This window comes from Pristis pectinata, chromosome 34 (genome assembly GCF_009764475.1).
Source record: "Pristis pectinata isolate sPriPec2 chromosome 34, sPriPec2.1.pri, whole genome shotgun sequence".
Taxonomy (NCBI): Eukaryota; Metazoa; Chordata; class Chondrichthyes; order Rhinopristiformes; family Pristidae; genus Pristis; species Pristis pectinata.
The window spans coordinates 5,670,600-5,698,161 of NC_067438.1; the positions used below are offsets into that span (position 1 = coordinate 5,670,600).

The following is a 27,562-nucleotide window of genomic DNA, read 5'->3' on the forward strand; positions in this document are numbered from 1 at the left end:
ATACGAGCTCTGTTCCCTTGATGTCCCCTGTGGTAGGTTTGACAAGCAGAGTGGATAAAGGGGGACCATTAGACGTAGTATATCTGGACTTTTCAAAAGGCATTTGTTAACATCGTGCTTAAGGGTTGTTCCAGAAACTAATAGCACATCAGGTTGGGCTAATATATTAGCATACTGTATTGGTTTAAAAGTTTAAAAGAAATTAGTAAAAATGTTTTTTTTCTTTGAATATCCAGACTGCTACCAGTGGGTGCCACAGTGATCAGCCCAGGGTCCTGAGTTAGAGAATAATAGCTATACAGCATGAAAACAGACCTTTCGACCCAACTCGTCCATGCGTCCTTTCCAACAGAGATGCCAACCTGAGTCAGCCCCATTTGCCTGCATTTAGCCCATATCCCTCTTGTCCTTTCCTAACCATGTAGCTGTCCAAACGTCTTTTAAATGTTGTATTGTAACTGCCTCTACCACTTCCTCTGGCAGCTCATTCCATATACATACCACACTCTGTGTCTCTCAGGCCCCCTTTAAATCATTCCCCTCTCACTTTAAACCTATGCCCTCTAGTTTCAGACTCCCCTACCCTGGGGGAAAAAAGATTGTGACCATCTACCTTATCTGTTCCCCTCTTAATTTTACAAACCTCCATAAAGTCAGGGAAAACGGTCACAATCTCTCCTTATAACTCAAGTCTTGGCAACATCCTTGTGACTCTTTCCTGCACCCTCTCTAGTTTAATCACCTTCCTAATAGCATGGCGACCAGAACGGCACACAATACTCCAAGTGCAGTCTCACTAACATCTTGTGCACAATGCCCTGTCATCTGTGTTAATGACTTGGATGAAAAGACATATAGTCACATTGAAGTTTGCTGGTGGGAACATGAATCATCAGGAGGATACGGTGTCTGCAAAGAGGTATCAATAGATTAAACAAGTGGGCAAAACAGTGGCGGATGCAGTTTAGTTATGAGAAAATGTGAGGTTCTTCAGTATTAAAAATAGAAAAATTGTTTTAAAACGAGTAAATGTTTGTGGAGAGAGGGAGCTTGGTATCCTGGTTCATACAGCACAAACGAGCAGATACAATTAGAAAGGTGAATGACTTGGCTTTTATTGCAAGGAAACTGGGTGGGGAAATAGGAGGTCTTGTTGAGGTTGCACATGCTTTGGTTGTGATCTTCTATTTGCAGTTTTGGTCTCTATAACCGAGGAAGGATTTGCATGTCCTGGAGGTAGTGTAGCACAGATTACCAGACAGATTGAAGGGATGCTCTGTGAGCAGAGAAAGGTGATCTCATGGAGATGCACACAGTTCTGAGTTGGATTGATCAGACAGATTTCGTCAGGCCTGGAGCGTCCAGAGCCAGTGGGCATAGTCTCGGGATACGGGGTTGGATATTTAAGATGGAACACCTTTACCTAGAGGCTTGTGTACGCACAGCTGTTGAGTATGTTCAAAATTGAGATCAATAGAGTTGGATTAGAGGAAATGAGGGACTAAGGGAAAATAATAGACCAGGCTTGAGAGGACAAATGGATCCTTATTTCATGTTAATGCATCAAGGCCAGTGCAGAGTTGTTAATGTAGCCTCAGGTGAGTGGTCTTGGCATTGAGTGTGAATTTGATCTGAATCTCCTTGTTCCCAAGGTTCAAGGGGAAAGGGCTTTCTCAATTAAGGGATGGGGAGGCATTTTCTTTTGTCCTTTAATGCCCCAGTTCACCTGCAGGTGGGGCAACGGGACTGTGTGGTGAAAAGACGCTCAGCAGCACCATCTATTGTCAGGAGGCCAGTAGTGCCATGCCAGCAAGGAAAATTATAAATCTTGTCCCAAAACAAAACTAGTTTAAACAAATGAAGGGTTTCTGTTTCTTTATTTTTCCTCTCCCCACTTCTATTACTCCCCCTGATCAAAATAGCAGAGGGGCAGTTTTGATTTGTGGTACTTTCGCTGTTCCCTAACAGAAACTAAACTAAATTATGGCCAAATAAAGCTGATCACGAACTGCTGATGTGTAGATGTAACTCTCACTCCGCAAGGGCCACAGTATCGAGCGCAGACGAAGGTCGTTGTGGACTGTTCTCTTGTGGCACAAGGTGTTGAAAGTTGAAAACGAATTCAAGAAATCTCACAAGGTGCTACGGAAAGAAAGAGGGGAAGATTTACTCAGAAAAAGAGGCTAGAATTAAACTTTGCTGTTATAAATTATTTCACCATATGTGGCATTACGGGCAAGGCCAGCCATTAGTACCTATCACTGACAGCCCTGGAGAAGGTGGGGCTGAGCTACTACCTTGAGCTGCCACCACTGCAGTCCTGCTGGGGAAGGTACTGTCGGGGAGGGAGTTCCAGGAGTTAGACTCAGAGGTGAGGATGGTGTGCGACTTGGAGGGGAACCTGCCCTGTCCTGCCCCTGCCTATCTTGTCCTTGAATGGTAGAGGTCGTCAGTCTGGGAGATGCTGTTGGCAAAATGACCAGTAACTGCGGTGTGTTTTGTACAGGACTTTTAATACAATATAGAACAGTACAGCATAGGAACAGGCCATTCAGCCCATAATGCTGTGCCGAACTAATTAAACAGCCAGCTAAACTAATCCCTTCTGCCTACACAATGTCCATATCCCTCCATTCCCTGCATGTTCATGTGCCGATCTGAGAGCCTTGTAAACACCTCTATCGTATTTACCTGCAACACCACCCCTGGCAGCCTCGTAGCCTGGTGTACTGGGTGGGACTCTCCATCTGTGGGAGGAAAGGAATTGTTGGCATTTCAGGTTGAAACCCTGCATCAGTCCTGATTTGACTCCCTGTCCTGATGCAGGGTTTCGATCTGAAACGTTGACAGTTCTTTTCCTGCCACAGATGCTGCTCGACCCACTGAGTTCCTCCAGCAGATTGTTTGTTGGTCCGATTGTTATTAAACTGGTTCTTTTCCTTCCTTCCTTCTCCACCATTGGAGGCACTGATTCCACCAGCAACACTAGTTATTGTGTGATCCTTTGGTGTAGAGTGCTGGTGAGCTATTTCACCACAGATGGAGGAGATGTTGCAGACTGATGCACTGAAACAATGTTTTACAACGCTGCGTGTAAATCATAGGTTCAAAACCCACTCTAGAGACCTGAAATGTGTAGTTCCCTGAAAGTGGAGTCGCGGGTAGACAGGGTGGTGAAGAAGGCTTTTGGCAGTCTGGCCTTCATCAGTCAGGCATTGAGTATAGAAGTTGAGATGTTGTGTTGCAGTTGTGTAACATGTTGTTGAGGCTGCATTTGCAATATCATGTTGAGTTTTGGTCACGCTGCTATAGCAAAGATGTCATTAAGCTGGAAAGAGTGCAGAGGAGATTTGAGGATGTTGCCGGGACTCAAGGGACTGAGTTATGGAGAGAGGTTGAGTAGGTTGGGACTGTTTTTGTTGGAGTGAAGGAGAATGAGGGGTGATCTTATAGAGGTGTATGAAGTCATGAGGGGCTCAATGCACACACTTTTTCCTGAAGTTGGGGAGTTAAGAACTAGAGGACACAGGTTTGAGGGGAGAGATTTAATAGGATGGTCCGTATAAGGAATGAGCTGCCGGGGGAAGTGGTTGAGGCAGGTACATTAACAACATTTAAAAGGTACTTGGACAGGTACATGGATAGGAGAGGTTTAGAGGGATATGGGACTAGATTAGATGGGAATCTTGGTCAGCATGGACCAGTTGGGCCGAAGGGCCCCTTTCCGTGCTCTCACTCGATGAACTGTTTGGGCCAACCTGCCTGTAGAGCACAGGGTACAGTGCACTGTCAGAGGCACAATACATCAGATAAAAGGTCGAATCAAGGCATCTGGGGTGAATGGGAAGGATCCTGTTGCACAGATCAGTGTGGCATTTCCTGGGGAAACCACTCCGCTCCCAACCTACACTGGTGGTCGTTTTCACCACCCTCTCCCAGCAGGCACCACCTCCACTTGTACCATTCAGCCTCTCCTGGTCTCCACTCAGTCACAGAGCTTATTCCCACCCACTGTCTCTGCAACCCAAAATGCTTTATTTCCTATCTTTGCCTGGTTCTGATGAAAGCTGGAATGCTAACGGCTATTTTTTTTCTCTCTCTCTCTCCACAGATGCCGCCTGACCTGCTGAGTACTTAGAACATGGAACAGTACAGCACAGGAACAGGCCCTTTAGCCCATGTTGTGTCAAACTAATTAACCTAATGACAACTAATTAAACTAAACCCCTCTGCCTCCATTCTCCGCACATTCCTATGCCTATCTAAGAGCCACTTAAACACCTCTACCGTATCTGCCTCCACCACCACCCCTGGCAGTGCATTGCAGGCACCCACCTCTCTCTTTTGAGAAGAAACTTGCCCTGCACATCTCCTTTGAACTTGCCCCCTCTCACCTTAAATGCATGCCCTCCAGTATTAGACATTTCGACCCCGGTAAAAGATACTGGCTGTCTTCTCTGTCTATACTCCTCATGATTTGCTAAATTCCTGTCAGGTCTCCCCTCAGTCTCCATCGCTCCGGAGAAAACAACCCAATTTTGCCCAACCTCTCCTTATAGCACCTGCCCTCTAATCCAGGCGGCATCCCGGTAAACCTCTTCTGCACCCTCTCCACACACTTCCTGTAATGAGGCGACCAGAACTGAATGCAATACTCCAGATGCAGCCTAATTGGAGTGTTATAACGCTGCATCATAACTTCCTGACTCTTCGAATCTAATTTTACTATCTTCGTTCGTCTCGTGGCTGTTTATAGGAGCTTGCTGTGCGCAAGTTAACGGCTGTAGTTTCTACATCGCAACGTTGGGAGTGGGCCATTCGGCCTCTTCTGCCTGCTTCCCCATTTAATGAGATCATGGTTAATCTGATTGTAACCTGATCTGAGCTCCTGCCTACCCCCCAGTAACCTTGCCTCTGTTCACTTGTCAGGAACCTTTCTATCACTGCCTCCAATGTACGCAAAGACTCTGCTTCCCCTGCTCTGCGAGGGAGAGAGAGTTCCAGAGACATATGACCCTCCTCGAGGAAAACAAAATTTCACGCCTTAAATGGGGGAACCTTTAATTTTAAACAAATGATCCCTAATTCCACACAAGAGGAAACATCCTCTTCATATCCAAACAATCTGCTGGAAGAACTCGGTGGGTCGAGCAGCATCTGTGGGTGGAAAGGAATTGTCGCTGTTTCAGTCCTGATGCAGGGTTTCGACCTGAAACGTCGACAATTCCTTTTGTCCCACAGATGCTGTTTGACCTGCTGAGTTCCTCGAGCAGATTGTTTGTTGCTCCAGATTAGAGCATCTGCAGTTTCTTGTGTCTCTTCACATCCATCCTTCCAAGATTCTTTTATGATTCAATCAAGTTGCTTCATTTTTCTAACCTGCAGTGGATGCAAGCCCTGCCTGTCCAACGTTTCCTCACAAGGCAACCTGCACATTCCAGGTAACGACCCTTGAACGGCTTCCAATGTATTAGCATACTTCCTTAAATAAGGGAGATCAGCACAGGTCCTCCCTGGGTTACGAACATCTAACTTACGGACACCCCCCATACACACGGGCGAGCTGATTTAGGAATTTTCCAATAAATTTTTAAACAAATTTTGAAACGAGTTAAGTTTCTTTCAAAGTTCGTTCAGGCGAGTGTGAGGGGAATCGAGGTGATTTGAAGTTGGCCAGTGTGGTTGGAGCTGTTTGCTGCAGAGGTGATATTTTTGGGAGGGAATTAGCGGTTTGAGTCACTGTGCCAGACATTCAGGGGTCTCTATGGGGATGGATTTGCCTGTCTTTTCCAGGATCGAGCAGGGTTTTCTCCCCGGGCATTCGGGAGAGCGGCGGGATGGATTTGCTGGCTGCTGCGGGCACCTTCTGTTGGATGGGAAGGGGGCATTTCCTCGTGCCTTCTGCCGCTCTGAGCCGCAACGGTTGGGGGCTGGGTCGAGCAGAGCCGGGAGCGCTGAGCACACTCGTTCGCCGAGTCACTGAGGCCGGCTGGCGGCCGTTCTTCCCACGCCTGCTCGCTCTCCCGTCACCGTTGTTTCTGTGCTCCTCCCCCACGCGACGCGCCTGCTCATTCCTGATGTGTGGAAAATTCGGGATGCACACCATTCTCGGGAATGGGACCCTGTCATAACCCGGGGACTGTCCGTCACTGTCGACAGTAGTTCAGATAGGGCCTCACCGATGCCTTGTGTAACAGAAACATCACCCTGCTGTTGTATTCAATCAGTCGGAACGTTGTGTTGGCACTCCACAATGATGCACGCAAACGCTGAGTGGTTTCATGGGGGAGCGATGGTCCATAAGACATAGGAGCAGAATCGGGCCATTTGGCCCATCCAGTCTGCTCCGCCGTTCAATCGCGGCTGAGTTTTTTCAACCCAATTCTCCTGCCAATAACCCTCTCGCCAGTCAAGAACCCATCAACCTCTGCCTTAAATACACACAATGACTTGGCCTCCACAGCCCTCTTGTGGCAACGAATTCCACAGATTCACCACCCTCTGGCTGAAGAAATTCCTCCTCATCTCAGTTCTAAAGGGACGTCCCTTTATTCTGAGGCCGTGCCCTCAGATCCTGGCCTCTCCCACTGATGGAAACATCCTCTCCATGTCCGCTCTGTCCAGGCCTTTCAGTGTTCAGTAGGTTTCACTGAGATCCTCCCCTCATCCTTCTGAACTCCAAGTACAGGCCCGGAGACATCAAACACTCCTCATACATTAAATGGTGTTGTGGCCCCCTCTTTTACCTAGTGGTTTATTTACAACAGTCCTGAAGGATCACAAGGTCACAGACAAAGGAGCAGAAGTAGGCCATTCAACACATCGAGTCTGCTCCCTTACCTCACCATGAGCTAAACTATTCTCCCATCTAGCCCCAATTCCCAGCCTTTTTTCCCATATCCCCTGATACCCTGACTGACTAGATACCTATCAATCTCCTCCTTAAACACCACCAGTGGTTGGGCCTCCACAGCTGTGTGTGGCAACGAATTCCATAATTCCACGACCCTCTGGCTAAAGAAATTTCTCCTCATTTCTGTTCTAAATGGGTGCCCTCTAATTCTAAGATTGTGCTCTCTCGTCCTGGACTCACCCACCAAGGGAAACAGCTTCACCATATCTACTCTGTTCAGTCCTTTCAACATTCCAAATGTTTCTATGAGGTCCTCTCTCATTCTTCTGTACTCCAGTGAGTACAGTCCAAGAGGAGGTGGAGGGGTAAAAGACCCTGGCACCACTCACCTTGGGCTTGCTTCAGCACGAGGATTGACGTCAGATCCAGGCAGTGGGCACGGTGCTCAAAGTCCAGACGGAGGTTGAGGCTCATGGTCGGCGACCTGCCTGCAGCGGGGAGAGGAGGGAGGGAGGAGAATGAGAGTGAGCAGGGAGTTTTGGTGTCATGAGCTCTGCCTGTTAAAGGTGGCAGAACTGCTACCTCACCGCTCCAGAGACCCAGGTTTGATCCTGATCTCCGGCGCTGTGTTTGTGTGGAGCTTGTATATTCTCCCTGTGACAATGTGGGTTTTCCCCCAGGTGCTTCAGTTTCCTCCCTCATGCCAAAGATGTGTGGATTAGATAAGATATCCTCATTAGTCATATGTACATCGAAACACACAGTGAAATGCATCTTTTGCGTAGAGTGTTCTGGGGGCAGCCCATAATGGTCACCACGCTTCTGGCGCCAAGAGAGCACACCCACAACTTCCTACGTCTTTGGAATGTGGGAGGAAACCGGAGCACCCGGACGAAACCCACGCAGACACGGGGAGAATGTACAAACTCCTTACAGGCAGCGGCCGGAATTGAACCTGGGTCGCTGGTGCTGTAATAGCGTTACGCTAACCGCTACACTACCGTGCCTGCCCCTATTAGTAGGTTAAATGCCTGCTGTAAGTAGACCCTAGTGCGTAGGTCACAGGTAATTGATTTATTATTGTCACATGTACCAAGATGCGTGGAAAAAGTTTTGCGTGCCATCCCTACATATCATTTCAACAAGTACTTTGAGGTAGTACAAAGGAAAAAGCAATAACAGAATGCAGAATACAGTGTTACAGTTACAGAGGAAAGTGCAGTGCAGGCAGACAATAAGGTGCAAGGGCCACGACGAGGTAGATTGTGAGGTCAAGAGTTTGTCTTTATTGTACAAGAGGTCTGTTCAAGAGGCTTGTAACAACAAAATTGAGCCTGGTGGTGCGTGTTTTTAGGCTTTTGTATCTTCTGCCTGACGGGAGGGGGGAGAAGAGAGAATGTCTGGGGTAGAAGGGGTCTTCGATTATGTTGGCTGCCTTCCCAATACAGCAGGGTGTAAACAGTCAATGGGGGGCAGGCAGGTTTCTGTGATGTGCTGAGCTGTGTCCACTACTGTCTGCAATTTCTTGCAATCTTGGGCAGAGCAGTTGCCGGACCAAGCTGGGATGCCTCCTGATAGCAGAATCTATATAAATTGGTGAGGATCAATGGGGGGGGGGGGGGGGGGACATGCCAAATTTCCTTGTACTTCTGAGGAAGTAGAGGCACTAGTAAACTTCCTTGGCCAGAGGGTCTACGTGGTTGGACCAGGACAAGTTATTGCTGATATTTACACCTCGGGACTTGAAACTCTCAACCATCTCCACCTCAGCACCACTGAGACGTACAGGGGCGTGTACTCTGCCCTGTTTCCTGAAGTCACTGATTAGCTCTTCTGTTTTGCTGACATTGAGGGAAGGGTTGTTGTCTTGACACCAGTCCCCCTCCCTTCCACCCCCCCCCTGCACTCTATAGAATAAGGAGAGAACAGAATGGGATTATTGTAAATGGTCAGTGTGGATTCAGTCGGCTGAAGGGCCTCTTCCCCTGCTGTACTACTGTCATGGAGTCATACAGCAGGGAAACAGGCCATTCGGCCCAACATGTCCATACCGACCAGTGGTATTCACCTCATCTCCCAGCACTTGGTCCATAGCCTGGACGATTCAAGCATTTGGTTTTAAAAGGGGGCAGTGGGGAAAGTTCCTGTTTCGGAGAGTGGGTGACGTCTGCAACTTGCCACAGGAGGAGGTGGTGGGATCAGATACTATCACCATATTTAAGAATATTGGTGGGGTAGTGATGATAACTGCAGCTTTCTTGCCCCCTCCCTCCCATCTGACACCCAGGAGTGCCCTAACTTGTCAAGTGGGGCGAGCTATGATTGGCACCCCTTCCACAGGCATTGTGCACACAGTCTGGAGTTTAGTCCATGCCCTGAGGCAGCTAGGGATGAGGCCAGTCGACCCAGTGTACCAACGCCGGTTCTTCGGAGCACTCCCTGTACCAACCCTTCCACCGCTGAGACACTCGCTCCTCAAAACCCTCTGCTATTAAGCTACACTTGGAGCATTATGCACAGTTCTGGTCGCCGCACTATAGGCACGGCATGGTAGCGTAGCGGTTAGCGCGATGCTATTACAGCGACAGCGATCAGGGTTCGATTCCCATCACTGTCTGTAAGGAGTTTGTACATTCTCCCGTGTCTGCGTGGGTTTCCTCCGGGTGCTCTGGTTTCCTCCCACATTGCAAAGATGTATGGGTAGGTTAATTTGGGTTTAAAATGGGCGGTGCGGACTCGTTGGGCCGAAAGGGCCTGTTACTACGCTGTAACTAAAAAAAAAAGGATGTGACTGCGCTGGAGAGGCAGCGCAGAGGGGATTCACCAGGACGCTGCCTGGATTGGAGGACTTCAGTGACGGGAAGAGATTGGATAGGCTGGGCTCGTTTACCCTGGAGCGGAGGAGGCTGACGGGTGTCCTGATGTGTGCAAGATGATGAGAGAGAGAGGTAGGCAATCAAGATCCTTTTCCCATGGCAGGGGTATCAAAAGCAAGAGGGAATGGGTGTGAGGTGAGAGGAAGGAGTTTTAAAGGGGTAAGTTTTTTCACACAGTGGTTGATGTCTGGAACACGCTGCCAAAGGAGGTGATGGAATCAAGTACGATCACAATCTGAGGCAAATAGATGCACACTTAAACATTTCAAACAAGACATTCCAAAAGATGTACGGGTTAGGAAGTTGTGGGCATACTATGTTGGCGCCGGAAGCGTGGCGACACTTGCGGGCTGCCCCCAGAACGCTCTACGCAAAAGATGCATTTCACTGTGTGTTTCGATGTACATGTGACTAATAAAGAGATCTTACGTAGAAGGCTCCAGGGCAAGTGCTAGAAGGTGGGATTAATATGAATGGGTGCCCACTGGTTGGTGCGGACGTGGTGGGACGAATAGCCTGCTTTCCCTGCTGTGGGACCATAAAAGTTGAACATAAGGAGTATGAGGCCACTCAGCTCATTGACTGTGCTTTTCCCATTTCAATAAGATCATTGCTGATCTAATCTCGAACCTCAACACCTTCTCTCCGTAAACTCATGGAAACGGGTTAATTATTCCAACCAGTCTGTGCTGGTATTTACTCTGTCATACAGCACAGCAAAAGGACTCTTCATCCCACCATCGAGGACCCATCTATGCTAATCCCATTTACCAGCACGAGGTACGAAGCCTTCTAGACCTTCTAGATTCAAGTGCTTATCCAGATACTTAAATGTTGTGAAGGTCTCTGCCCCCACCACCCCTTCAGGCAGCGTGTCCTAACTCCAATCGCCCTCTCCGACTGAAGAAATTCTTCCTCTGATCCCCTCTGAACCCATCCCTTGCCTTAAACCTATGTCCTCTAGTTTTAAACACCTCTGCTATGGGGAAAAGCTTCTTACCATCTTCCTTCCCCCACCATGGTTTTAGTGGCCGAACCTTACCGTAAAGCATCAGTCTCTTGAAGGTTTCCAGTCCTTCTTCCTGTATCTCCAGCAGCATAATGTAATTATCTCCATCCTTCACAAAGATCTCTGTCCTCTGCTCTGGACGCCCTTCCATGAAGACATAGATAAAAGGGGTGTGAGAACCGAGCAATGGGTCCCAGAAGGGGAGAGGACGGTGTGTGACCCACTGCCGCACCCGGTCCCAGAGGGGGAGAGGACAGTGTGTGACCCACTGCCGCACCCGGTCCCAGATGAGGTAATGACAGTGAGTATCTGTGAGGATGGGTGGTTTCTCAGTTGTGGGAGGGGGCTGTTTCCTGGTGTGAATGTAATTTATCAGCCCAAGCCTGAATGACATTGAGGTCTTGCTGCAAAAGCACTGCTTCAGTGTAAGAGGACCTGCAATGGAACAACAGGTAGTCCAATCAACAGTGAACTTCTTCCCCCCCCACACCCTGTGACAGGTCAGCAGAGAGACGAGAGTAGAAGGGTGACACGTTGAGCTGGTCATGATGGCTGGGCTGGGAACAATCATCGTCCAACGACCACAAACAACTGGGCCAACGTTCTTGGGATTTGAGCAACGGTACCTGGGGTGTGAACTGTCAGGTAAACTCAGCGGAACTTCGAGAGGGGAGCTGGGATTTGTGGGATTTTGACGGGGGTCATTTTTCTTGGTTGGGAAGTCCCAGGACAAGGTGAGAAACAGCTGCAGGCAAAGTTGGGCAACCGGAGGTGGTGGAGCTGGGGAACTCTCCCCACCAATAAGCAAGAGACGTGTGGGGTTGCTGGATTTTGCTGTCCCCCTAAACAAAAAGGGATGATGTAGCGGAGCCCACAGTGGATTAAGGTGCAGGTCAGCCCAATGTTGAACTGACGGTGTTTTACATGACGTCACACAAAGGAACACTGGGCAATTGCCTTTGCCTGGTTGGGTCCCAGTGAATGGCCTGTTGAGGGGAGATCAGTGATGTCATTACATTTGACTGGCAATGCGTACCCTCGAGGATCATCTCCTGCGTCTCATTGCTGATGTGGTAGGTCCACTGGCGGGACAGGCAGGTTGTCGTCCTGTGGGACAAGAATGCAACTCGTTCCAGGTTAATCATCATTCCCAGTCTGCCAGAGACGCAGTTCACTGGCTCTCCCGCCCACCGAACCCAGACCACCTTCCAACCTCCCCCCACCACCCCACCCCCCCCCCCCCCCCCCCGAACTCAACACAGACCAACTCCCAGCTCTCTCACCGAACACAGACTATTCCCCAGCCCCACCCACTGAAACCTGGCTCTCCTCCCTCCCTCCACCCCCACTCACTGAAACATGGCCCTCCCCTCTTTTTCTCCCCCCCACCCCCACCCACTGAAACCTGGCCCTCCTCCCCCTCCCTCCACCCCCACCCACTGAAACATGGCCATCCCTCCACCCCCACCCACTGAAACCTGGCCCTCCCCCCTCCCTCCACCCCCACCCACTGAAACCTGGCCCCCGCCCCCCGCCACCCACTGAGACCTGGCCATCTCCCTCCCCCCCACCCCCACCCACTGAAACCTGGCCATTCCCCAACCCAAATCACTAAAACCAGACCAACAACTCAGACCATGGAAGGGTTCAGTGGGTTTTCATCTGGAACATTGTTTACCCAGGAGTGGGTTACAGGCTGGAATCTAATCAAGGGGTTCAGGGGGGTTACAAGGGATACCCGGAAGTGAGTTACAGGGTGAGGGTTTGAGGCGATCTGTATAGGGACTAATGGACATAAGATGATGCACCACACACGGAGACCCCCTTTGCCTCCATTGGGAGGTTCAAGGGGGCTGTGGCCCAGACCCGTGACGCTGGTGAGGAACGCACTCGCTAAGGCGGAACTCTCCCTTCAGTAGAAGCTTCCCTTTGGCTTTCAGGGGTGTGAGGAGGAAGACGGCGCTGTCCATCGCCCCGAATTTCAGCAGCGAGCTGTCCGAGTCCGCCGCCATCATGATGAAGTACCACTTGCCGGAGTACTGCGGAGGGACAAGCAAAGGGAGGGCATCAGTGACCGCAAACGGAACAGCTTCACCCAGCGACCAGCTCTCCCCCAGTAACCAAGGGCTTGGGTCATATCCAGCACAGAAACAGGCCCTTCGGCCCAACCTGTCCATGCTGATCAGGTTGTCTGTCCCAGCTAGTCTCATTTGGCTCAGATCCCTCTAAAAAAATTTCTGATCCATGTACCAGCCCAAATTGTAAGTGTACCCGCCTCTGCCATTTCCTCTGGCAGATTGTTCCATCTACCTACCACCCTCTGTGAGGAGAAACTTGCCCCTCACGTCCCTTTTAAACCCCTTCCCTCTCACTTTAACTCCATGCCCTCTAGTTTTAGACTCTCCTACCCCGGGAAAAGACTGTGACCATGTACCTTATCCATGGCCCTCGTGATTTTATAGACCTCTAGAAGGTCACCCCTCAGCCTTCAATGCTCCAGGGGAAACAGTCCCCGCCTGTCCAGTCTCTCCTCATAACCCAAGCCCTCCAGTCCCGGCAACATCCTCGTGAATCTTTTCTGCATCCTTAATCACATCCTTCCTGTATGGTGACCAGAACTGCACACAATATTCCAGGTGCGGTCTCACCAGTCTTCTGTACAGTTGTATCATGATGTCCCAACTCTTGTACTCAGTGCTCTGTCCGATGAAGGCAAGCGTGCCAAACTTCACCACATTGTTTCTAAGGAGCCTCTCATTATTGCAGAAATCTGTACAGCAGCAGCTTTGCCTAACCCCTCACTGCCTCCTGGGACAGCAGTTGGGTGGACGGTGAGAAGTCAGAAGATCGCACATCTACTTGGAATGTAGAACATTACAGCACAGCACAGTACAGGCCCTTCGGCCCACAATGTTGTGCCAACATTTTATCCTGCACTAAGATCTATCTAACCCTTCCCTCCCACATAGCCCCCTATTTTTCTGTCATCCATGTGCCCATTAAATGTTCCTAATGTATCTGCCTCCACCGTGTCTGTCTCCACCACCTCTGCCGGCAGTGTGTTCCACGCACCCACCACTCTCTGTGTGGGAAAAAAAACCTACCCCTGACCATCCCACTTATACCTTCCTCCAATCACCTTAAAATTATGTCCCCTGGTGTCAGCCATTTTCACCCTGGGAAAAAGTTTCTGACTGTCCACTCGATCTATGCCTCTTATCATCTTGTACACCTCTATCAAGTCACCTCTCATCCTTCGCTCCAAAGAGAAAAGCCCTAGCTCACGCACCCTATCCTCATAAGACATGCTCACCAATCCAGGCAGCATCCTGGTAAATCTCCTCTGCACCCTCTCTAAAGCTTCCACATCCTTCCTACAATAAGGTGACCAGAACTGAACACAATACGGTGTAACAATGTGGTGTAACCAGAGTTCTGTAGAGCTGCAACATTACCTCGTGGCTTTTGTACTCAATACCCCAACTAATGAAGGCCAACAAACCACATGCCTTCTTAACAACCCTATCAACCTGTGCGGCAACCTTGAGGGATCTATGGACGTGGACCTCAAGATCCCTCTGTCCTCCACACTGCTAAGAGTCCTGCCATTAACTTTGTATTCTGCCTTCAAATTCAATCTTCACACTTTTCAGGGTTGAACTCCATCTGCCACTTCTCAGCCCAGCTCTGAATTCTGTCAATGCCCTGTTGTAACCTACAGCAACTTTTCACACTATCCACAACACCACCGACCTTCGTGTCATCTGCAAACTTACTAACCCACCCTTCCACATCCTCATCCAAGTCATTTATAAAAATCACAAAGAGCAGGGGTCCCAGAACAGATCCCTGCAGAACACCACTGGTCACCGACCTCCAGGCAGAGTACTCTCCACCTACAACCACCCTCTGTCTTCTATGGACGAGCCAATTCTGAATCCACACAGGCAAGTTTCCCTGGATCCCATGCCTCCTGACTTTCTGAATGAGCCTTCCATGAGGAACTTTATCAAACGCCTTACTAAATCCATCACACAACATCTACAGCTCTACCTTCATCAATGTGCTTTGTCACATCCTCAGAGAATTCAATCAGGCTCATGAGGCACGACCTGCCCCTCACAAAGCCATGCCGACTGTATCCGGTCAGTATGCAGTCAATCGAAGCAGGCTGTGCTTCTCTGGCAGGCTGAAACTTACAGGTCATTCATCCAATGGCCAATTCCACCAGATTTAAGAGCTCAATAGAATTTTATTTCCCCATTTCAAGTGACTTGATTATTATTGTACAAATTCCTTCCAGTTGATCCAATCGAAAAGATTTAAATGCTGCCACTTTTCACAGGCCTGTGTTTGCAAGACAGGCTCCAAATGCATTTCCTACCCTAAAGAAAAGCCTCGTTATGTGATAAATTCAATGACACCCTTTGTGGTGAAGATTCATTTAGAGATATCTGCTGTGCTCTCTGTATTTGTTTTAGATTTCCAGCATCTGCAGTTTTTTTTTATTTTCATTTGGAGGATGTTCACTAACTGGGGGAGGGAGACTCATAGCAGTGATTCTGCCTCACACAAGCCTCGAACCGCATCAGCATATCCTTGAATTCCTTTTACCCTTGTGTGGTCTTCCTTCTTCGCATTAAATGGATCCCTGCTGCTCTTCTTGTTCACTCTCTTTAAGACCATAAGATATAGGAGCAGAATTAGGCCATTAAGCCCATCAAGTCTGTTCCACCATTCAATCATGGCTGATTTGTCTTTTCAACCTCATTCTCCTGCCTTCTCCCCGTAACCCTTCACCAATTAAGAACCTATCAGTTTCTGCCTTAAATACACCCAGTGACTTGGCCTCCACAGCCCTCTGTGGCAATGAATTCCACAGATTCACCACCCTCTTGCTGAAGAAATTCTTCCTCCACTCAGTTCTAAAGGGACGTCCCTTTATTCTGAAGCTGTGCCCTCAGATCCTAGACTCTCCCACTGATGGAATCATCCTCTCCACGTCCACTCTATCCAGGCCTTTCGGGATCTGGTGGGTTTCAATGAGATCCCCAGTTCGTTATTCATTTTTAAAGAATTCTCCTGAATTAACCTGTAATTATTAATGGCTGTTGTATCTATAGCTATGGTCTCTGATCTCCCCCTCATCCCCAGAAGAGGAAAATCCTACTTTTATTTCCATCAGATGCTTTCAACCTCCTACTTAGACAGTCCATTGGGATCAAGAATAGCTTGCTTCCACTCCACATTTCCTTACAACATAGAAAGAGGCATTTTGGCCCATCGATTCCATGCCAGGACACAGAGCACTCCCATTCCCAACTAACGCAAGAAGGGAAAGATTTAAAGGGGACCTGAGGGGCAAGTTTTTCACATAGAAGGTGGTGGGTGTATAGAACGAGTGGCAGAGGTTGGTACAATTACAATGTTTAAAGGACAATAGGACAGGTACGTGGATAGGAAAGGTTTAGAGGGATAAGGGCCAAATGTGGGCAAATAAGTGCCAGCTCAGGTAGGCGACTTGGTTGGCATGGATGAGTTGGACTGAAGGGCCTGTTTCTGTGCCGTATGATTTTCCCTACAAGCCAAGTTTGTCCAACCTCTCCTTATAGCACATGCCCTCTAATCCAGGCAGCGTCCTGGTGAACTATTCTGCACCCTTTCCAAAGCCTCTACATCCTTCTTATAATGGGCGTGACTGGAAATGAGTGCATTGTATTCTATCTGCCATATTCTTGCCCATGCATTCAGCTTGTTCACATCCTCTGAAGCCTCCTTACACCCAACTCACAATCCCACCTGGTTTTGTATCATCAGCAGACTTGGAAATGTGATATTTGGAACCCCCCCCGCCAAATCATTGACATTGATTGTGAATGGCTGGGTCCCGAGCATCAATCTCTTCGATACCCCACTACTCACAACCTGCTAACCTGAGTTCATTGAACATAGAGCAGTCCAGCACAGGAACAGCCCCTTTGGCCCAACACGTTGCACTGAACTAATTAAACTAGTAATTAAATGCCTAACTAAACTAGTCCCTTCTGCCTACACAATACCCATATCCCTGCACTTCTGCACATTCACGTGCCAAGCTTAGAGCCTCTTAAACACCTCTATCGTATGTGCCTCCACCCCCACCCCTGGCAGCACATTCCAGGCACCCACCACTCTCTGTGTAAAAAAAAATCTTGCCCCACACATCTCCTTTGAACTTACCCACTCTCACCTTAAATGCATGCCCTCTGGTATCAGACATTTCAATCCACTTATTCTCACACTGCATTGAATTTGTAACTGATTCTCAATCATAGAATTATATAGCACTTTCAAGGAACTATGGACCTGTATTGCCAGGTCCCTCTGTTCTACAGCAGACCTCAGAGCCCTGCCATTCACTGTGTAAGTCTTACCCTGGTTTGTCCTCCCAAAGTGCATCACCTCACACGTCTGCATTAAATTCCATCTGCCATTTGTCAGCCCATTCTCCTACCTGGTGCAGATCACGCTGCAAGCTTTGATAGCCTTCCTCACTGTCCACTAAGCCCCCAATCTTTGTGTCATCTGCAAATTTGCTGATCCAGTTTACCACATTATCATCTAAATCATCAATATAGATGATAAACAATGGACCCAGCACCGATCCCTGCGGCACACCACTCGTCACAGGCCTCCAGTCAGAGAGACAACCATCTACTACCACTCTCTGACTTCTCCCGCTAAGCCAATGTTGAATCTGATTGGCTACTTCATCCTGAATGCTAAGTGACTTAACCTTCTGGACCAGCCTCCCATGTGGGACTTTGTCATCGGCCTTGCTAAAGTCCACGTAGACAATGTCCACCACCTTTCCCTCGTCAACGTTCTTGGTAACCTCCCTGAGAAACTATATAAGATTGGTTAGACGTGACCTACCACGCACAAAGCCATGTTGACTATCCCTAATCAGGCCCAGCCTATCCAAATACTTGTATATCCTGTCCCTTAGAATACCTTCCAATAATTTACTCATGACTGATGTCAGGCTCACCGGCCTATAATTTCCTGGCTTATTCTTGGAGCCTTCCTTGAACAACGCAACGACATTAGCTGTCCTCCAGTCCTCCGGCACCTCACCCATGGTGAAGGACACTTTAAATATCACTGCCAGGGCCCCTGAAATTTCTACACAAGATCCGAGGGGACACAACATCAGTTTATTACAAAAACTTGTGTGCCTAAACCTATTGACTAATCTCCTTATTTTGTTATTTTGAATGGGAACTGGTGTCATTGGGAAAGTGAGAATTTATTGCCCATCTCTAACTGCCCCTTGAGAAGGTGCTGGCAAGTTACCTACAACTGAGTGGCCATTTCAGGGGGCACTTGAGCGTCAACTGCACGGGCTGAGTCTGGAGTCTATAGCGGTCAGACCAGATAAGGGCAACAGTCTTCCTCCCCTAAAAGTAAACCAGATGATTTTTGTTTAATGATTTACCTGGTAGGTTTGTGGCCACCATTACTAAGAACCACTGGCTCATCATTAATTACTGTTTGCAGAAGTGCATTCCAAACTTCTTGGCAAGCATTGCCTGTAGAACATAGGACATCGAACAGTATGGCACAGGAACAGGCCCTTCGGCCCACGATGTGTGTGCTGAACATGATACCAAATTGAATCTCGTCTGCCTGCACATCAGCCATATCCCTCCATTCCCTGTATAATGTGTCTAACAGCTTCTTAAACACCACTGTCGTATCTGCTTCCACCGCTACTCTTGGCAGCCTGTTCCAGGCACCCACCACTCTCCCTGTGAAATACTTGCCCCACACATCTCCCTTATGCTTTCCCCCTCTCACCCTAAGTGCACATCCTCTGGTACTTGACATTTCTACCCTGGAAAAAAGACCCTGACTGTCTCCCCTATCTCTGCCTCCGGCGCTCCAGAGAAAATAACCCAACTTTGTCCAACCTCTCCTTATAGCTCATACCCTCTAATCCAGGCAGCATCGTAGTAAAACTCTTCTGCACCCTCTCCAAAGCCTCCACATCCTTCCTGTAATGAGGGTGACCAGAACTGCACACTATGTTTCAAGTACAGCCAAACCATAGCTTTATACAGCTGCAATATGACTTCCTGACTCTTATACTCAATGCCCCTACCAGTGAAGGCAAGCATGCTGTACGCCTTCTTTACCACCCTATCTACTTGTGTTGCCACTTTCAGGGAGCTATGGACTTGGACCCCAAGCTCCCTCTGTACATCAAAAAGAAGTGTTGCCTAAATTCACTCCTGAATGGTTTGTCTCCTTAACCTCAGTCTCCCCAGCCAATGGAACATCTTTCTCTCCATAACAACAACCACCTGCATCAGTGTGGCACCTAATATGAAGCAAATGATTTGTTGGAGGGTAACGTTCATTGCCAAGCAAGAAGGGAGAGGGGTAACCTGAAGCTTAATGCGTTTTAAAGAGATGCTTTCTAAAGTGCATCCAAAACAGCCGAACGATTGGTCAGCAATGTATATACGTGGGTCCAAGTGCAATCTGTAGTATGACCTTGTTATAGGAGGACATTCGGCCTCTCAGATCCATGCCAGCCCAGCAGTCCCATTCCTCCTCTCTTCATTACTCTGTAACCTTCCAACTTCTCACCCAATCTCTGCTTTGATTTACCTGCCTACACGAAGGAGAAATTTACAGTCGACAGTAACCCGACCAGCACAAAACTGAAGCACCAAGTGGAGCCCCAAACAGCACCATCAGCGTCCTCACAGCGCCAGCAACCCAGGTCCGATCCCGACGCCCGGTGCTGTCTGCACGGATTTTGCACGTTTCCCTCCTGTGTGTTCCCATTTCCTCCGGGTGCTCTGGTCTCTTCCCACATCCCAAAGTCGTGCAGGTTAGCGGGTGACACAAAGAGACCGCAGATGCCGGATCGTGGAGCAACAAACACTCTGCTGGAGGAACTCAGCGGGTGGAGCAGCATCGGGACTGACGCAGGGTTTCAACCTGAAACATCGACAATTCCTTTCCTCCCACAGATGCTGCTCGACCCGCTGAGTTCCTCCTGCACAGTGTTTGCTGCTCCAGGTTAATGTGTTAATTGGCCACTGCAAATTGCCCCAAGTGTGTAGGTGAGTGGTAGAATCTGGGGCAGGTTGATAAAAAGGTAAGGTTTCTTTATTAATCACATGTACATGGAAACACACAGTGAAATGCATCCTTTGCGTAGGGTATTCTGGGGGCAGCCCGCAAGTGTCGCCAGGTTTCCGGCGCCAACACAGCATGCCCGCAACTTCCTAACCCGTACGTCTTTGGAATGTGGGAGCACCCGGAGGAAACCCACGCAGACACAGGGAGAGTGTACAAACTCCTTACAGACAGTGGCCGGAATTGAACCCGGGTCGCTCGCGCTGTAATAGTGTTACGCTAACCACCGCACTACCGTGCCTGCGGAATCCAGCACAGAACTGGTGTCTCAGCAGCGGCGACCTTTCAATATTCAATATTGGAAAAATAAAAAAGTAGGATTAATGTAGATTTTAGCATACTTCAGCATTCCGTTTTTGCCCTACTATACTTTGCACCTTTCTGCTGTTTTACTCTCGTCACTGTACTTATTGTTGTACTAATTATTTCATAGAACAGTACAGCACAATACAGGCCCTTTGGCCCACCACGTCTGTGCCGACCTTTAAACTTCACCTAAGACTATCTAACCCCTTCCTCCCACGTATCCCTCTATTTTAAATTCCTCCATATGCTTATCTAGCAACCTCTTGAATTTGACCAATGTACCCGCCTCCACCACCGTGTACTGTTTACTCGTACAAGCAAGGAATTTCATTGCACCCTGGTGTATATGACGATAAACTCATCCGAAAGCTTAATGTAAGTGAGTGGTTTCCAATGTGGATCCCATGCTGTGTGACTCTCTGACACTCAAGCTTAGGGTCAAACCTCTGCGCCAATGTGCTACCCCAGGCCAGATACTGCAGTTAATTGCGGGTTACTGCCTTCAATAACAGATATTTATAGCTTTACGGCTATCCAGTTGCCTGAGTTTACAACCACACAGCGCAATCCACAGATGACATTAAAATAAGGGGGGGGGGGGTGGGGGCTGGGGGTTGAATGCAGATATAAAGCATTTCAAGTTCCCCTAATTGAGCCTGCAATTTCCTTTGCCAAGCAGCAGCCCCTGCTAATTCATGGAAGACACGATCTGCTTCAATTATGAGAATTCTGCTGTTTGACAAAGTCCAAATCCTCAAAATGTGAACTGTGTCTGCTGCATACAAGCAGCAGCTCAGCCAGGAGGGAGAGGCAACACATATGAGGCACACGTGCAGTAAAGATACAGGACAGCTGAACAATCAGTTAAAGTAGCAGAAAAATGTACAACATGAAATATTATTTATACAGCAATGTGGTAAACACGTGAGAATACAAAAAGGAAACAGTCTTTCACTTTTGTGGGATAAGAGCTATGGTTCATGCAGTTAATTAAATTCATGACTTGCCAGGGGTTTTAGTTGAGGGGTTCAGGGAGTTTCTGTATAGAATAATGGATACTTGGGAGTGAGTTACAGGCTGGGATCTGATCCAGGGGTTCAGGGGGTTTATAAAGGGGATGGTGGATCCCTGTGAACGAACTCCAAGTTTGTATCTCTATATAAACCCCCTGAACCCCTGGATTAGATTCCAGCCTGTAACCCACTCCAGTACTATTATTCCACATATAAACCCTGGATTAGATCCCAACCTGTCACTCAACTCCTGGATATCTATTATTCTACATATACTGCAAACCCTGGATTAGATCCCAGCCTGTAACTCACTTCTGGATATCCATTATTCTATATATAAGCCCCCTGAACCCCTTGATTAGATCCTAGCCTGTAACCCACTCCCAGATATCCATTATTCTACATATTAACCTCCTTAACGTCTCCATTGGATTCCAGCCTGTAGTTCACTCCCACATACGCGGCATTTTAATGTAACCATCTCTGAAATGCTTGATGATCTGATGTTCACACAAACAAACATCCTGCGATGTTTTTCAAAACGATGAGAGGTTTGTGTTTGGCTGCCACAGGTAACTGCTCTGTTTATTGGTAATCTATTCACCTCTTATGAAATCAGCAGCTTGGACTGAGCGGTCATGCACACAGCCAAAGACCTTGGAACACCAGGTTTGATGATTATCCACAAGGGTAACTCAGCTTCAGAGCCAGTGCGGAGCTGATAAAACTAAAAAAAATTCCTGCTTTCTGCCAGGTATCATCCCTAAGGAATGTACAGAATTTTGCCAGAATGCCTTTTATCAGGGAATCCAGAACTCATCACAGATACCAGTGTTTCTTTGGAGCTCTCTCACCATTGTAGCTTCGACAACTGCAGTCACTCTGCAAGCCGCCACTAACAGCAATGATCAATTTTATTGAAAGCATTTGAAGGATAAACATTCCAGGACACTCGGCAATCTCCAGTTCTCTTCAAAGAAGTGCCACTCTCCGTCTGAGGGAAATTAACTCCCTCAGATTCTCCTGCCCACTAATTCCCAGCAGTCGATTAACCCACCAATCCCCATGGTTGTGGGATGTGGGAGGGAACCCATACGGTCACAGGGAGAGCGTGCAAACTCCACGCACAAGCGGAGGTCAGGATTGAACCTGGGTCTCCGGTGTCGCAAGGCAACGGCTCTACCAGCGGCGCCACTGGGCCACCTGTGCATAACCGCGCTGCGCAAATGTAATTGGCATCGAGGCTGGTCACTGCATCCCAGGCTGTGCCCAGCTTGTCCTTGTGTTGGGGTTTGTTGGGATCTGGAGCCTGGGAATGTCAGGGGTAGGAGGTCGGGAAGGGTGGTATACCCTCTCCTGGTCTGGCTCCCAGCCACACTGCGCCACAGGTCTCCCAGGTTACAGGTCTGATTGACATGGAAATGGAAACAATGGGCCTCCCTGCTTTCAGTTGCACGTCCTCACTACTGGTTTCCAACTGGACAGCGCAAGAACCTTGGCTCTTCATGGTGTAGTTGAGGTGACCACCTTTGTAGTTCCGGCTGGAATCAAACTATAGAGGGGTAAAATGACTCTTACACAAGTCATGGAGTCGTACACTGCAGAAAGAGGCCCTTCAGCCCACCCTGTCCATGCCAACCATAAGGAACCTGACAGCTCTAATTCCATTTACCAGCACTTGGTTTGTAGCCTTCAGTGCCTTGGCAATTCAAGTGTTCATCCGCACAAGGCCTCTCTAAGTTGTGATAATGGCTACATGATGGGTTATTTTAGGCTGAACCAATTCCCATCACTGTAGCCCCACTTGTTAGCGTTCATTTGGAGAGGACTGGAATATAGAAGCAAGCATGTACTGCTAAGGTGTTGGTGATACTGCATTTGGAATATTGTGAGCAATTTTGGGCCCCATATTTAAGGAAAGATGTGCTTCTGGACTTGGTGCAGAAAAGGTTCACAAGAATGATCCCAGGAATAAAAGGTTTAACGTATGAGGAGTGTTTGAATTCTTCTGGGCCTGTTACTCGATGGAGTTCAGAAGGACGGGGGGGGGGGGGGGGGGGGATCTCATTGAAACTTCCCGGATACTGAAAGGCCTGGATGGAGTGGATGTGGAGAGGATGTTTCCAGTAGTGGGAGAGTCCAGGATCTGAGGGCACAGCCTCAGAATAAAGGGATATCCCTTTCAAACTAAGATGAGAAATTTCTTCAGCCAGAGGGCGGTGAATCTCTGGAATTCATTGCCACAGAGGGCTGTGGATGCCACGTCATTGGGTGTATTTAAGGCAGGGGTTGATTAGTGAGGGGGTTGAAGGCAGGAGAATGGGGCTGGAAAAAAATCTGCTATGATTGAATTATGGAGCATACACGATGGGCCAAATGGGCTAATTCTGCTCCTATATCTTATGGTACCTGCTCTCCAAACCTGATGGTTCTCTCCCTCCTCAGCCACCAGCAAAAGGGTTTCATCATTCCCCGTCGTCCAGTCGATCTACCTTTCCCCCAAGGCACAACCACAGCCTGCGCAATGAAAGTAAGCTGCTGGAGGAACTCAGCAGGTCAGGCAGCATCCGTGGAGGGAAATGGACCGTCGATGTTTCAGGCTGAGCCCCTTCATCTGAAATGCTGAATGTCCACTTCCCTCCACAGATGCTGCCTGACCCACTGAGTTTCCCCAGCAGCTCGTTCTTTGCTCCCAGTTGGTTTATTATTGTCACCTGTACATGTCAAACTTTGTTTTGCATGGCGTCCAGATAAATCATTCCAAAACATAAGTATATCAAGGTAGTACAAAGGGAAAAGCAGTGACAGAATGCAGAACATGGTGTTACAGTTACAGAGAAAGTGCAGTGCAGGTGGACAGATAAGGTGCAAGGGCCACGACGATGTAGGCTGAGAGATCAAGAGTTCATCTTTATTGTACAAGAGGTCTGTTCAAGAGTCTTATAACAGCGGGACAGAAGCTGAACTCGAACGTGTGTTCAAGCTTCAAGACTCCAGAATCTGCTGTAGTCCCTTGTGTCTCCACAACAACAGCTTGCATTTATCTAGCCGCTTGAATGCAGCAAGGTGTCACGAGTGCATTTTCCAACGCATTTGACACGTGTAAGGGCAAGTGACCAAAAGAGGTAGGTTTCAGTAAGAACTTATAGCAGAAGTAATAGGAGTAGACCATTCGGCCCCTCATGCCTGCTCTGCTATTTAGTAAGTACGTGGCTGATCTTCTACCTACAACTTTCTCGTTCTCATTCCATACCCCTTCCTTTCTTTAATATCTAAAAATCTATCCCTTTCTTTTCAATATGCCCAGTGACCGAGCCTCTGTGGTCCCCATGAGTGGAGAATGCGAAACAGCAGCGCCCTCTGGGTGAAGAAAGTTGTTCTCTGGCCCACCCTCAATGGCCGACTCCTGGTTTGGAGACTGTGACCTCTGGTTCTAGACACCCCAAGCCAAGGGAAGCGTCAACCCCGCTGCTACTCTGTCATGTCCCGTAAGAATTTTATATGTTTAATTTGCAGAGTTGTAATATGGCATGGGAGCAGGCCCTTCGGCCCAACTGGTCCATGCTGACCAAGGTGCCCACCTGAGATAGTCCTATTTGCCTGCATCCCTCTAAACCTTTCCCTATACAAATGTGTTTTAAGTGTTGTTATTGTACCTGCCTCAACTACTTTCTCTGGCAGCTCGTTCCATATACAGTACGTACGTCCCTCTGTGTGAAGAAGTTGCCCCTCAGGTCCCTTTTAAATTTTTCCCTTCTCACCTTAAACCTACGTCCCTTAGTTTTTGATTCCCTTTCCCTGGGAAAAAGTCGAGTGCATTCTATACCCCTCATGATTCTATAAGGTCGTCCCCCAGTCTCCTACATTCCAAGGAATAAAGCCCTAGCCTGCCCAACCTCCCCCTATAATTCAGATACAAGAGAGACTGCAGATGCTTCTGTCCCCCCTCCCCACCCCTCCACCTTTTTATACCGGCTATCTCCCCTCTTCCTTTCCAGTCCTGATGAAGGGTCTCGACCCGAAACATCGACTGTCCATCTCCCTCCATTGATGCTGCCCGACCTGCTGAGTTCCTCCAGCATTTTGTGTGTTGCTCTCCTTATAATTCAGGCCCTCAAGCCCCGGCAGCATTCTTGTAAATCTTCTTTGCACACTTAAATGTCAAGTAATATAAGCAACTGAAGTGAGAGAATCTGACTTTACCTTCTCCACAATGGCACTGAAATTCATCTGGCCCCAGTTACCTTTGCCCCAGTTGTTGAGACAAGCTGCAACATGCAACTGGCTGTAGAGGGTATTAAATTTATTTCCTCTTAAGCAGCCACTATGGATCAAGGAGATTTGCTTCCACTCTAATTAAACACACAAGCGCACACACATTTACCGGCAAGGAAGTGTCCAGCGCACAAGAAGAAGAATTCACTCCACCTTCCTCAAGCGGACGTGGGGGAGGGAGAGGAGTGAATTCGGGATAATGGCCAAGATCCGTCATCAAAACCCTTCTCAATCGGAACCCCATTCCACATTCCAGTATTTACCGACACAAGCCATTGGCCAGTTGATCTGGTTTGTAGTCTCGAGAGAAAATCTGTTCCTTAATTTTCTTTTTACCTGGGTCTTGTTGAGGCTTCCAGCAGTTACCTTGTCGTTGTAGTCACAGTACCAGAGCGCTTGCATTGTTAGACCAAAGAGATACACCAACCATGACCATAATCTTTGGTACATGGCTGCAAAAAAATCCCAATTTCCCGAGCCAGGGATGTCCGAACAAATCCCAAGTGTTTAGGCTTCAGAGAGAAATACCGAGTGTTGTAAACTCTGGGGGATTACGTAACAACACTGCAATTATTAACTGCGTTTCCCAATATGTTTGAACCTTGGAATAAGGGGGTTGAGCAGGGGATAAATGTTACTCAGAACAGAGAGAAAATCTTCTCAGAGTTATGTTTCCATTTCCTGTCTTATGTCCTTCACACTTTACATGCTGTTCTTCTTCAGAGATAAACTGGGGAAAGCTACTTTCATTTGCTGAAAGCAGCATCATGTTAGTGGTGACAAAGGGTCCTATGATGGAATGTTTCAGCGAGGATAAGTTGGGAGGCTGGGCTTGTTTTCCTTGGAGCGGAGGAGGCAGAGGGAGGACCTGATAGAGGTGCACAAAATTGTGAGGGGTGTGGACAGTGAGAAACTTCTCTTCACAACGGAGCCATCTATAACCAGAGGACCGAGGCAGGAGAGGGTACGAGGGGATCTGGAGAAGAACTCTTTCACCCACAGGGCGATTGGAATCTGGAACACACTGCCTGAAGTGGGTGCTGGAGGCAGAGACTCTCGCAGCATTTAAGCAGTATCTGGGTGAGCGCTTGAATTGCCAAGGCATTGTCGGCTACAGCCCAAGTAATGGGATGGGTATAGATGGTTGGCATGGACATGTCGGGCTGAAGGGCCTGGTTCTGTGCTCTGTGACTCTAGAAACTCATCACCAGCCAGGGCAGTGTAATCAGATGCTGGGTCTGCAGGCCATCCAATTCCAAACCCTCCCAACCATCGTCACACCCCCTCCCAGCCCAACCCTAATCAGAACTCACAGAGAACAACTCGGCCCCTCTACAACGTGAAACACAAACCTATCAGCTCCCAAACCAGCTGCCCCTCCATCGACTCTGTCTACACTTCTCGCTGCCTCGGAAAAGCAGCCAACATAATCAAGGACCCCACCCACCCCGGACATTCTCTCTTCTCCCCCCTCCCATCGGGCAGAAGATACAAAAGCCTGAAAGCACGTACCACCAGGCTCAAGGACAGCTTCTATCCCGCTGTTATAAGACTATTGAACAGACCTCTTGTAGGATAAGATGGACTCTTGACCTCGCAATCTACCTCGTCATGACCCTGCACCTTATTGTCTGCCTGCACTGCACTTTCTCTGTAACTGTAACACTTTATTCTGCATTCTGTTATTGCTTTTCCCTTGTACTACCTCGATGTACTGATGTGATGAAATGATCTGTATGGACAGAATGCAAAGCAAAGTTTTTCACTGTACCTTGGTACATGTGACAATAATAAACCAATTACCTTTGCAAATAAATACTGAATAAACCTAGCAGGTCAAGCAACACTGGTGGAAAGAGAAGCAGAGTTAATACAGTCAGACAGTGGTTCTCAGACCTGAAAAAGGTTAACTGTTTCTCTCTCCAAAGATGCCGAGTGTTTCCAGCAGTTTCTGGTTTCAGATTTCCAGCATCTACAGATTTAAAAAAAAATTTTTCTTAGTCTTTCTCAACTCCTGCTCCAGTGTGTGAGAAGTGCG

At 48.3% G+C, this 27,562-nt stretch overlaps 1 protein-coding gene across 2 annotated transcripts; it reads right to left on the reverse strand.

Annotated features, from left to right (window-relative positions):
- Positions 1 to 1,094: 1,094 nt before the first annotated feature.
- On the reverse strand, positions 1,095 to 26,060 carry LOC127585848 (apolipoprotein M-like). 2 transcript variants are annotated; one of them, XM_052043548.1, is made up of 6 exons: positions 25,634 to 25,756; positions 12,629 to 12,777; positions 11,775 to 11,845; positions 10,772 to 10,882; positions 7,243 to 7,341; positions 1,095 to 2,142 (listed from the first exon to the last, which is right to left on the reverse strand). In XM_052043548.1, exons 1-6 carry the CDS (start codon positions 25,739 to 25,741, stop codon positions 2,123 to 2,125), a joined length of 558 nt encoding a protein of 185 aa, XP_051899508.1. In that variant the 5' UTR covers positions 25,742 to 25,756; the 3' UTR covers positions 1,095 to 2,122. The 2 variants fall into 2 exon arrangements, with proteins under 2 accessions (XP_051899508.1, XP_051899509.1); XM_052043549.1 differs by lacking the exon at positions 25,634 to 25,756 and adding an exon at positions 25,861 to 26,060 and having other exon boundaries at positions 1,859 to 2,142.
- Positions 26,061 to 27,562: the final 1,502 nt, after the last annotated feature.